The sequence below is a fragment of the Leptonychotes weddellii genome, chromosome 5 (genome assembly GCF_054177405.1).
Source record: "Leptonychotes weddellii isolate Sample4059 chromosome 5, ASM5417740v2, whole genome shotgun sequence".
Classification (NCBI taxonomy): domain Eukaryota; kingdom Metazoa; phylum Chordata; class Mammalia; order Carnivora; family Phocidae; genus Leptonychotes; species Leptonychotes weddellii.
Genome location: NC_138373.1, coordinates 128,849,574 through 128,861,410, shown reverse-complemented (window position 1 = coordinate 128,861,410; position 11,837 = coordinate 128,849,574). Strand labels below are relative to the sequence as shown.

Below are 11,837 nucleotides of genomic sequence, written 5' to 3'. Positions count from 1 at the left end.
CTTTATCCATTCATCTGTCGATGGACATCTTGGCTCTTTCCATAGTTTGGCTATTGTGGACATTGATGCTATAAACATTGGGGTACACGTACCCCTTCAGATCACTACATTTGTATCTTTGGGTAAATACCCAGTAGTGCAGTTGCTGGGTTGTAGGATAGCTTTATTTTCAACTTTTTGAGGAACCTCCATACTGTTTTCCAGAGTGGCTGCACCAGCTTGCATTCCCACCGACAGTGTAGGAGGGTTCCCCTTTCTCCGCATCCCCACCAACATCTGTCGTTTCCTGACTTGTTAATTTTAGCCATTCTGACTGGTGTGAGGTGGTATCTTATTGAGGTTTTGATTTGGATTTCCCTGATGCCGAGCGATGTTGAGCACTTTTTCATGTATCTGTTGGCCATTTGGATGTCTTCTTTGGAAAAATGTCTGTTCATGTCTTCTGCCCATTTCTTGATTGGATCATTTGTTCTTTGAGTGTTGAGTTTGATAAGTTCTTTATAGATTTTGGATACTAGCCCTTTATCTGATATGTCATTTGCAAATATCTTCTCCCATTCTTTCGGTTGTCAACTTCTTCCTAGAAACATCGCCAAAGGCAAGGGAAGCAAGGGCAAAAATGAACTATTGGGGCTTCATCAAGATAAAAAGCTTTTGCACAGCAAAAAAACAGTCAACAAAACCTAAAGTTTTTATTTTAATTCCAGTTAGTTAACATGTGGAATTTAAGGAACAAAACAAACAAGCAAAGGGAAAAAAATAAGAGAGAGAACGCAAAAAAACATATTTTCTTAAATTACAAAGATTTGCTTTACTTTAAAAAGCAATCTCACTGATTAAGCCACAAAAATTTAAAATATGAATATAAATCAATTTTCATCAAAGAAAATGAAATTAGTCTGATACTTTTCCTGATATAATCTTTAACACAAAATTTAAGTTATGACTATCATTAATGTATTGCATGGTTGTTTGGACACATAATTGATATTTAGCCATTTTAATATTTTTGTTTAATAAGTTCATGACTAACTTCTTTAGCTACTGTCATTTATTTTAATAAACATGAAACAGGTGAATATTAATATGCATCATTGTATTGGTTGTTGCCCTTTCCCCTGTATTGCCAAAAAGGAAAATATAATGGAGAAATCGACCATTGATCCCTTGCAGTAAGACAGCTAACACTATACATGAGACTAAACTAAAGCATCATGTGCAAGAAGTTATGGATGGAGCCATCATTTATATAAAAATCTTGAGTTCTGTAAAGAAAAATTTAATTATTAAATCACCCTTTAAAGTTTTTGTTTTTGCTTTTTCCTTTTTTAATTCTGGTCTGTTGTTTTTATCAAATAACACAATCAACTTTTGTTTAGAGGCACAGTTTCTTAGGAGACAGCATGATATCAGCCTATCTATTTCCAGTAACTCCCAAGCATTATGCAGAGTTTTCCCTCCCCTATGTAACTGGTATATATAGCCATCCCTTAATATTGCTCAGTACTAATGTTGCTATTTTATATAATTTACAGGCTGTTCAGGGGACTGGTTTAGCTTTCATTGCCTTTACAGAAGCAATGACACATTTCCCTGCATCCCCCTTCTGGTCAGTGATGTTCTTCCTCATGCTGGTAAATCTAGGGCTTGGCAGCATGTTTGGAACCATTGAAGGGATCATCACACCTATTGTGGACACTTTCAAAGTGAGGAAAGAAATTCTTACTGGTGAGTTTTTAGGTATTTGACTTTTCATTGAACTGATACAGGCCATTTTACTCTTGGTGAGAGGTCAGAGATGGAAATGGAAAGTGTTTTATTAATGCCCATTTATTAATATGTATTACTATTATTTGTTATTTTATTTATATGTTGTATACAATGCAAATGATAGATTCTAGATTCAATGAAGATTATATTAATTATTTGTTGATTACTTATTATATTATTTTTTATTAATAGTAATGTCACTATTATGAATTTATTCATGAATCTATCATGAATAGAATAAAGTCATAGAATGTTCATGTATAATTTTGTAAATAAGACAATTATTTTTAAAAGTTCAGATCCAATATTCCTTTTCCAAAAAGTGCATCATTGAAATTGATTAAACCTAAATTCAGTTCTCATATAAAATAGCCCTTGTAGCCTACTAGTAGTTAATATCTCCAAGTAAGAAAGAAAATAAAATAATTTATCAATATTGACTGTTATTATTAAGTCTAATGTACAAGCAATTATTAAAACCAGTTTTGGGGGTGCCTGGGTGGCTCAGTTGGTTGGGCGACTGCCTTTGGCTCAGGTCATGATCCCAGGGTCTTGGGATTGAGCCCCACGTTGGGGTCCCTGCTCTGCAGGGGAGCCTCCTTCTCCCTCTCCCTCTCCTTCTGCCTGCCACTTCCCCTGCTTGTGCTCCCTCTCTGTGTCAGATAAATAAAATCTTAAAAAAGAAATAGAGTAACAGTTTTGTACTGCACCATCCTTGCACTTGAAGGATATAAAGGGTATAAGAGAAATTATAAAAGAGATAGAGATATAGGAGAGCCTTGTCTCCAAAAATAATAGAACTGATAACACCAAGTCTGGTACATAAGACTTACACCATGTAATATACTGATAGATGGCCTAGTAGTGATTTAACATGTTACAAGAATTAAGAAGCTGCGAGGGTCATCTAAATATATGATGGAACTATCAGTGACAGGGATGGCAGTAGAATTGGAAAGGGGAAGGGTCTTGTAGGGGTCAGAGGATAGCTTTAGTAATAGCTTTAGTTTAACATATATAAACAGAGATAAAGGGAACAGTTAAGGAAGCCAGCCAGACCAGAGTGCAGGAACAGTGTTGGTAAGTGATGCAAAAACAAATTAGAAAATATATGTCTATACCTATAGATAGTATAGGTATATATATAGTATACTATATATAGTATTGAATGCTGGGCAGTAATATACAAGCTCATCGAAGTTCTGCTTTTGGCTCTGAAAGATTTAGTAATAACTGCTGTATAAATAACTTTCAAATATGTATTTTATCAGTTAGTGCTCTGCTAAGTTTGTGTATGTACGTGTAAAACAATTTTAGCAGTTTATTAAATGCTTACGTCTTAACTCAGCTATAAATGAGAAACTTCCTTATCTTCTCCCAAATGAGGCAGTCTCTACTTCTGAAGTTTCTATTTAATTCAAGGCTACCTGTATCCTGCCTGATGTGCATACTAAATAACATCTTTGCCACTTTCCTCATCTTTGCCCCATATCTAAACCCCCCTGTAGTAAGAGGGCTTGCAAAATTAAGGGAAAAGCAACAGTGTAGAGGGAAAGAACACACGAGGTAGTATTTGGTGAACCCCACTGGGAGAACCTGTTTGGTCAGAGCAAAGGGGAATGTCCTCTCTTTTCCCATTACCTGTCTTTTGGGATCATACCTATACTTGAAGTCATATTTCACCTCAATGAAACGTTGTGCTTTTGTCTTGTCTGATAGTACAGTAGGACTGAGATAAGTAAATTACTTACAGTCTTTACTCTCAAATCTCCAGCAAAGCTCTTACTATCTGTACCACCTAGAATATGCTTTCTTCACACTCACCATGTACTACGGTGTAAGTAGGTGAGAGTGAAAGTGACACAGGCCGTGGTTCGAGCCCTGCTACTTCCATCCTGAGACTGAGTACAGGATGCTGGGACAAGCATTTAAATATTTCAGTAGGGGCGCCTGGGTGGCTCAGTCGTCAAGCGTCTGCCTTCAGCTCAGGTCATGATCCCAGGGTTCTGGGATCAAGCCCCGCGTCGGGCTCCCTGCTCAGCGGGAAGCCTGCTTCTCCCTCTCCCACTCCCCCTGCTTGTGTTTCCTCTCTCACTGTGTACTCTCTCTGTCAAATAAATAAATAAAATCTTAAAAAAAGAAAATTTCAGTATGCGATAGACTCCAAGTAAATGTTACTTTTCCATCTCTACATTATATGTTTATATATAATATTCATTTATGTATGATGTAACTCATACAACTAGCATTGTCCTTGAGAAATGGAGGTGATGACTTCACTTAACCCATACTTAAGGAGATTGTCAGGGAACCCCCATGTGATTGGACTCAAGGATGTCTGTTTTCTCCCCTCCCAAACCGCCAGTACCTGCTCTACTACTTTTTTTTTTTAAGATTTTATTTTTTTAATTTAAGAGAGATAGAGCATGAGTTGGGTGGGGGAGGAGGCAGAGGGAAAGGGAGAAGCAGACTTCCTGCTGTCTGCTCTACTACTTTTACTCGCCTCTGCTCAAAGGTGGTTGAGAAATAGAACGCAGTCATCTTTTATTTTTGACAGCTTCTCTACTAAAGTGTGTGAGAGAATAGAGTCTAGCATAAATATGAGAATATTATATGGGTCCCAGGAATCTCTCTAAGCTTTTATATTAATTGTAGCTGGTCAAAAGTTACTGTCTTACAATGGATTCATATTAAATCTGGGGCTAAATCCAGGCAACTCCCAATGTATTATATTCCATAGTATCAGGAAAGGTGTTGCCTATTTTTATCATTGAAAAGTTATAAAAGTGAAGACAATGTTGTTTGAATATAATAACTCATAATTAAATGTAAAAGACTGGACTGAATAAAAGCTTAATTTTTTCATCTATTTCTTTTGTACAGTTATCTGTTGTCTTCTGGCATTTTGTATCGGCCTGATATTTGTGCAACGCTCTGGAAATTACTTCGTTACAATGTTTGATGATTATTCTGCTACACTCCCTCTGCTAATTGTAGTCATTTTGGAGAATATTGCTGTAGCCTTTGTTTATGGCATAGATAAGTAAGTATATTTGCTTTTATGCATTCATTTTTCATCTCTGTATTGGAAAGACCAATTGTCAATATCTTTTTCATTTAGAAGAGGAGGGAAATGACTAGAGGGAAAAATTCTTTGCAACAAAATCAAATCTTTTTCAGGCTCTTCTTGGTTCAATCCTTTTAATAAAGTCTATTCTTCTATTAGGTGATTAGATAGAATTGTGCGGATGGTAATATAATCTGGGATTCTGGAGCTTTGATTTAACTCTAGTTATGAAATAGTATCTTCCAGGATCTAGTGAGTAACGGCTATGCTCCAAGAACCTTGTTAAGTTGTTTTAAGTTATTATAGTTGTCCACATTTCACATTTCTCAGGCTTATGAGACACCATGTGACTTGCTCATCACCTGGACAGAGGCACACCTGGGATTCATAGCTGTCTCTGCTTAACTTTAAAGCCTGTCTTCCTAATTACTTTGCTAATCTGTTTTATGGGAGGAGTTTTATTTTATTATGATACATAACGTCCTATGTAGCAGGTCAATTTTGGGAAGTGATCTATCCTGCTTGGAGGCATATGTGGCATTTGCTATGCACAAACTTCATATTTACGTGGAGTCATTACTTGAATAACTAGATGCCTAAACCTCTAAATTATATACCTGCTTGATGTGAAAAGTATATATACTTGGCATGAAATGAGGCATTAGAGTAATCTCAGAAGAAAAAGGTTACTGGAGGTTTTGTACAATTTTTTTTTAAAGTTGTTGTCTTTAGTTAACATATATGGACTAAGGCAGTAAGATCGGCAAGCTTATTAGAGGTCTACGTAAAGGAGCAAGGAGTGTGTTGCATGAAGACCAGAGTCCTCTTAAACAACATAGAGAATGTTACTGGTATTGAATGAGCTTCGTGACAAAGCTTGGAGAATGTTTTTATTAGTGTCAAAAGCTCCAGGCAAGGAAGGGGACGGAGACTTACTTTTAATAATCATGTACTATATGCAATAGAAGTAATAGCTGTCTGACATGCATTAAATCTGAATCCTCATAAAAAGACCCTGTGGTAACTAATATCATCCATATTATAGATGGAAAATTAGCCTTACTTGTGCAGGAGAACAAGAATGTTGGTTACCAGCCAGGACTGTAATTTAGAAGGCAGTTTCAAAATTAGGTATCCCTATACTCTACCAAGATACCCCTAACTTGCACTGTGTTGGAATTTGATATTATCATTGGACTGATCTGTGGATCAATAAGATCATAATTTAGATTTCCATTTAAACAGTTTGTCATTTACAATAGGCATAGTACAAAATATCTCTTCTTAGTAGTTAGTGTCCCTAAATAATAATAGTTAACAACAGCAAGAGTAGTGATACTACTACTAATAGTAGTTATTAAACTGGTATCTATTAAAGTCCTTCTATATGTGCACCTACTAAATTCCTACTGTATGCAAGGTAGTGTGCTCTGCATACATTGCCTATGAGCCTAACAATAACCTTCTAAGATAGAAGGTTTTTTGAAAATGCCCAAAAAATGCTCTTCCATCTTTTGGTATATATGTTAGTATCTAAAAATGCAAGAAAATTCACTTCACTTGAATGTGGCCAAATCTTAGGAAAAATATTTTTTAAAAAAGAGGAAGGGAACAGAATAAATCCCTGCAGACAACAAAAGAACATAAGCAAAATAGATGAAAAACTAACCATATTTCAAAAATTTTTGAAATATATTTTTCTAAAAGAAAAAGAATAGCATACATCAGTTGTTTAAAAATCAAGAAGTATGATAAAGAAAAGGAAGATTTGAAAACAGGTGATAGAACTCAGGAAATACTTGTGAATATTAATATTCAGATGATGATCAAATTACAAAGAACACAAAAACAATAAGCACAATGACTAGTTCCACAAGAATTAGAAGCTAGAAAGGAGGAATACTTTTCTTTAAATCAAGAAGAAATACAAGGGGCGCCTGGGTGGTTCAGTTGGTTAAGCATCTGAATTGGCTCAGGTCATGATCCCAGGGTCCTGGGATCGAGTCCCACTTTGGGCTCCCTGCTCAGGGCGGGGACTCTGCTTCTCCCTTTCCCTCCTGCTTGCACGCGCTCTCTCTCTCGCTCGCTACCTCTCTATCTTTCAAATAAACAAATAAAATCTTAAAAAAAAAAAAGAAGAAGAAGAAATAGCAAAGGAGCTAAGAAAAGGAATAGGAACAGGAGTTAAACAAAGAGGACTCCACATGTGTACAGTGAAGTCCTTTAAAAGCAGTGGCTGGAACAATATTAAATGCTGTAATTGAAGAAACTTGCCTAAAATAAGTGACAACCTGAATGTTGAAAGGGCACATGATACACTTGGAAAAATAGACGTAAGGCAACACCAGGACATAGTCTAAGCTCTTACTTCAAGACAAAAAAATAAAAAAATAAAGAAAATAAAAAGGGCCATCCAGGCAAAAACAGTAACAAACAAAACAATCAAAATTATTTATGAGAGAAAAATGATAGTCAACAAATTTTTTGTAACAATATTATGTAGTTAGAATATTTACAATTCTCAAGGAAAGAAAACATAAGCCACAGATGTTTAAACCTGCAACACTCACATTCAAGTATAGTGACCACAGACAGACAATTATGAGCATACAAGAAATTAGGGAATATAGTTACTATGATCTCTCTTTGAAGTCTCTACTAGAGAACTGTCTTTACACAGCCAAAAAATCTACTGGAACACTGGTGGGTGGGCGATGATTATCTCTAGATAAATAATAAGAGATATATAGACCACTATGTAATGACTATGCCTTGACAGTGTTGACATCATATACCTAAAAGTGTGAACTTTACTTCATGTAAATAATACCATGATAAACTTCTTAAAACAACAACATAAGCCTAAGGGTTACTAAGTCTAAGTACTAATTTACAGGAAATAGGAGGATCAGATGCACTTGTGAAGCAACACTGTGTGGATGTAATCAGCAAAATCCAGACTGTGAGATTACTATGGTATAGAGTGTCCAGCTGATTGAAAAAAAAAATTGGAAGAAACAAAAAAGAGATGTAGGAGGAATGTAAGAGATGAAAAAGGGGTTTGAGAAACACATCAGCCAGTTGCAATGTGTGGACCTTCTTTCAATTCCAACAAATAGACTATGAAAAGAAGTGAAAGTTTAGATTATATAAACACTGATTAGATATTGGATGATATTAATTAATTATTGCTAAATAAAAAAAGAGACAAGGAATTTTGAATGTATTGCAAATATTGTGTTTATAGAGTAGAAAGTCATCAGTGGGAAACTTTTCAGTAATTGGTTTGAGTGCTTTTCACTAAACAAAAATCACAATACTTAACTGTTTACACTTTACCTTATGAATGTTCTTAACTTATAAGTCATCTCCCAATATGATTTTTTGATTCAGTATAAAATGTCATAGGGTATCATAGCTAAACCCTTGTCAAACTGTTGATATAATGCACATTTTTAAGGTATAGAAATATTAACTCAAGGCATAATTAAATGCTTTCTTTTTATTTAGATTTATGGAAGACCTGAAAGATATGCTGGGGTTTGCTCCCAACAGATATTACTACTATATGTGGAAATATATTTCTCCTCTGATGCTATTATCACTGCTAATAGCTAGTGTTGTGAATATGGGATTAAGTCCTCCTGGCTATAATGCATGGATTGAAGATAAGGTAAAATACAAAATAAGGAAGTTAGATGAAAAAATATATGTAAAATATTATTTTAGGGGTTTTAGTCTTTTGCTTTCTTCACAGTATATTTTGCTTTTTTATGAATGGTTTTGTTTTTATGCAAGGATCTTGAGGTTTATATTTTGTTTGGCCCCAAACATGTATGATTTTGTTACAGATTGTAGATTTTCTTAATCCATGAGAAATACGGACTTGGTCCTCACTAAAGTAGCTGTGTTTATGTCACCATAGATGAACCAATAATTATGGGGCCTTTGACTCTAGAAAACATACTGTCCAAACCACCAGGAATATTTTTCTTATATAAATTTATTAAATCATATCCCAGATACTGTATAACAAGAAAATATGCGTTAGCCATGAAGATATAATTGAAATAAATATTGAAGGAAAGTTTTGTTGTGTTTTATATTAGCAATGATGATTTCAATTTCTGTTTTCAAGGTGCATTAGCCACATCATAATAAAGATACATATTAACTGTTATAAAGTCAGAATGCTCATTTTTCAGAGACACCTCTGACCTTGAACTGTTCTATGGTCAATAACGCTATATAACAACTAAATTCATGACTGGGGCATTAACAAGTCTGTTAACCCTTACTAAAACCCTTGGGGCCAGATGTGTTTCAAGATTTAGATTTTCAGATTTTAGAAAGACAGTGTGGCACATGTAATTTAATGACTGAGAGCAATGCTGATTTATTATTTCTCAGGGTTCTGCAGGTGAACTGGGTCATTCTCTAGGTTTTACCTGAATGAACTCATACAGTTGGTTGAACTTGGAGCACCGGTCTGTCTCTATGTAATCTTTCATTCTTGGCTTCTTGCTGGCATGATGGACTCAGGGCAGCATCCTAAGAAACAGAGGCAGAACTTGCAAGGCCTGTAAAGCCTCGCCTTTAGAGCCGATTGATGTCACTTCCACAACATTCTGTTGGTCAAAGCATGTCACAAGACTCTTTGCCTACAGACCTGAGACAAATATATATATTTTTTTCATGTACTTACAGAGCAAGATTATCAATAATGATTTTTTTTTTTTTTTTTTTGGCTTTCACAGGCATCTGAAGAATTTCTGAGCTATCCAACATGGGGACTGGTTGTCTGTATCTTGCTGATGGTCCTGGCAATACTCCCTGTCCCAGCTGTCTTTATCATTCGTCACTGCAACCTAATAGACAATAGTTCTGGTAATTTAGCATCTGTGACCTATAAGAGAGGAAGGGTCCTGAAAGAGCCTGTAAACTTAGAGGGCGATGATGCAAGCCTCATTCATGGAAAGATATCCAGCGAGATGTCATCTCCAAATTTTGGTAAAAATATTTATCGGAAACAGAGTGGATCACCAACTCTGGATACTGCTCCCAATGGACGATATGGAATAGGGTACTTGATGGCCGATATGCCGGACATGCCAGAGTCTGACTTGTAGCTGGGAGGAAAATATCAGCAGGTTCTATTTGGTTCATTTTTATCAATGAACATTGGCTCTACTAAGAGAAGCACTAGGCTTCACTTATCAGAGGGTGATCTCAGGTGTTCCTTGGCTGTGATCTTTAATCCTAAGTATATGTAAATTCAACTAGAGCATTCCTTTGGATTCTTTGGTTTACATTGCGCAGAAAGAGTTACAGACAAGAGCTTATAGTGACTGAGGTCCAGGTTTGTCAGAATTTTTAAAAATACTTTTGGGTGTTTTTTCAAGCATTTCTATCTCAAAGGAAAAAAAAACAGGTGTTATTACCTCAGTTTCTAATAATTTCTGGTTTAATAGTATTGGCAATTCAAAAATGGTATATACGTCAAAATTTGCAAGTTTGCCTTCCGGGTAACTCCCAGTATTGCAATGAGCAGTTGTGTCAGTCGGTGCCTCTAAGCACACTTCCATGAATATGTTGTGTAGATAGGCTGTACTTATTTTGGTAGCATTGATACCTTCTTAGGCGATTCACTGAAGAAAACTGCAAAATATTTTCTTATGTAATAGCTGTAGAGAGCAATAGTATCAAAGAATAATGCTGGATGACAGTTTCGATTCAGAGATGACTGGGGATCATGTGCGTGATGGTTGTATATTTTGTGTAAAATATATGTGTGAAAATGATCTAAGAATGAGTCACTCAGCACTCTCAAGAATTATGCAGATTCTGCATTTTCCTATGCCGTGTGCCTAAAAACCTACTTGATATTTATTGTGGTTTCAAGATTACTCATAGTATATTTATATATACTTGCAATGTATATAGATGTATATTAGTACTCTTAAGTACTGATTTGAAAACTTGAAGCAAGATGGCATTTTATTTCATATCTTTCTGTTTTGCTTCTGTTTTATGCAAATATAAATCCTTTTTTTAGTGATTGTTAAGATTGTATGGCATTACATTTTAAGCTACAAATAAATGAAGTTAAAAATGATGTTTGTTTTCCACACTGATTTTTCTTATATCACCTGAATTGGATTATCTTGCATTTCAGTCAGCACTTAGGCATTTCTCGTAATAATTAATCATTACATTCCAAGGGGGATTAATAGATTGATTAATAGAGTTACCACCACTTCAGAGACAAAGGAAAAGTAGAGTACTAGGGTTAAATGGTATTCTAACGTAGTCTCACAATTCTTGAAAAAGTAGTCTCCGAGGAGATCATGTGTGCAGTTGACTGCTTGCAGCATCAGCATAGTCTCTGAAATGTAAATTATGATTATTTTTTTATGAAACTGTTGTGTCTATGAAAGTGGGTGAAGCAGAACCCCACTGAGTGCCATCTCACTAAAAGGCTTTTATTTATAACCACCCTACCGCTATATTAGTCACATTTAAAAAATCACAATGAATACAGCAGCAAAATAGGGGAGGTATTACACACACCATATCCATTAATGAATTTTTGGCCAAATATGTTTGGTCCTCTAGAGATATATGTTAACAGACTGCATCACAGCATTTAAAATATAATTCCACTGGTGACTAAAACTTTTGGTTTTGTTTTCACATACTTGTTAATATTGTATTTTGTATCACTTTAAAATTAAAAAATATTCATTGATAGGAAATGTATGTACATTTTACAGAACTCAAAAATTGTAACAGTTCAGTGTAGAGTGGATTTCCCTCCCAACATTTCTCCTAGTCACCCAATTCCATCCTTAAAGGCAATTGCCATTACCAGTTTCTTATGCATCCTTTTGGTGATGTGTATATGCATCACACAAATAACAGCATTCTGTGTTCTGTCTTCTGGATCTTATTTCTGTGAATAATTTATCCTGGACATTGTTTCATGTTAAAGCACACAGAC

General features: G+C 35.3%; 1 protein-coding gene across 4 annotated transcripts in view; it reads left to right on the top strand.

Annotated features, from left to right (window-relative positions):
• SLC6A15 (solute carrier family 6 member 15) overlaps positions 1-10,952 on the top strand; it is a 43,385-nt gene extending 32,433 nt beyond the window's left edge. For all 4 annotated transcript variants that reach the window (XM_081822162.1, XM_006727014.2, XM_081822161.1 and 1 more), the window contains exons 9-12: positions 1,536-1,728; positions 4,654-4,813; positions 8,348-8,510; positions 9,595-10,952. In XM_081822162.1, coding sequence (XP_081678288.1) covers positions 1,536-1,728; positions 4,654-4,813; positions 8,348-8,510; positions 9,595-9,966 — 888 coding nt within the window. In that variant the 3' untranslated portion in view covers positions 9,967-10,952. The remainder of the gene's footprint in view (positions 1-1,535; positions 1,729-4,653; positions 4,814-8,347; positions 8,511-9,594) is intronic.
• The last annotated feature ends 885 nt before the right edge of the window (positions 10,953-11,837 follow it).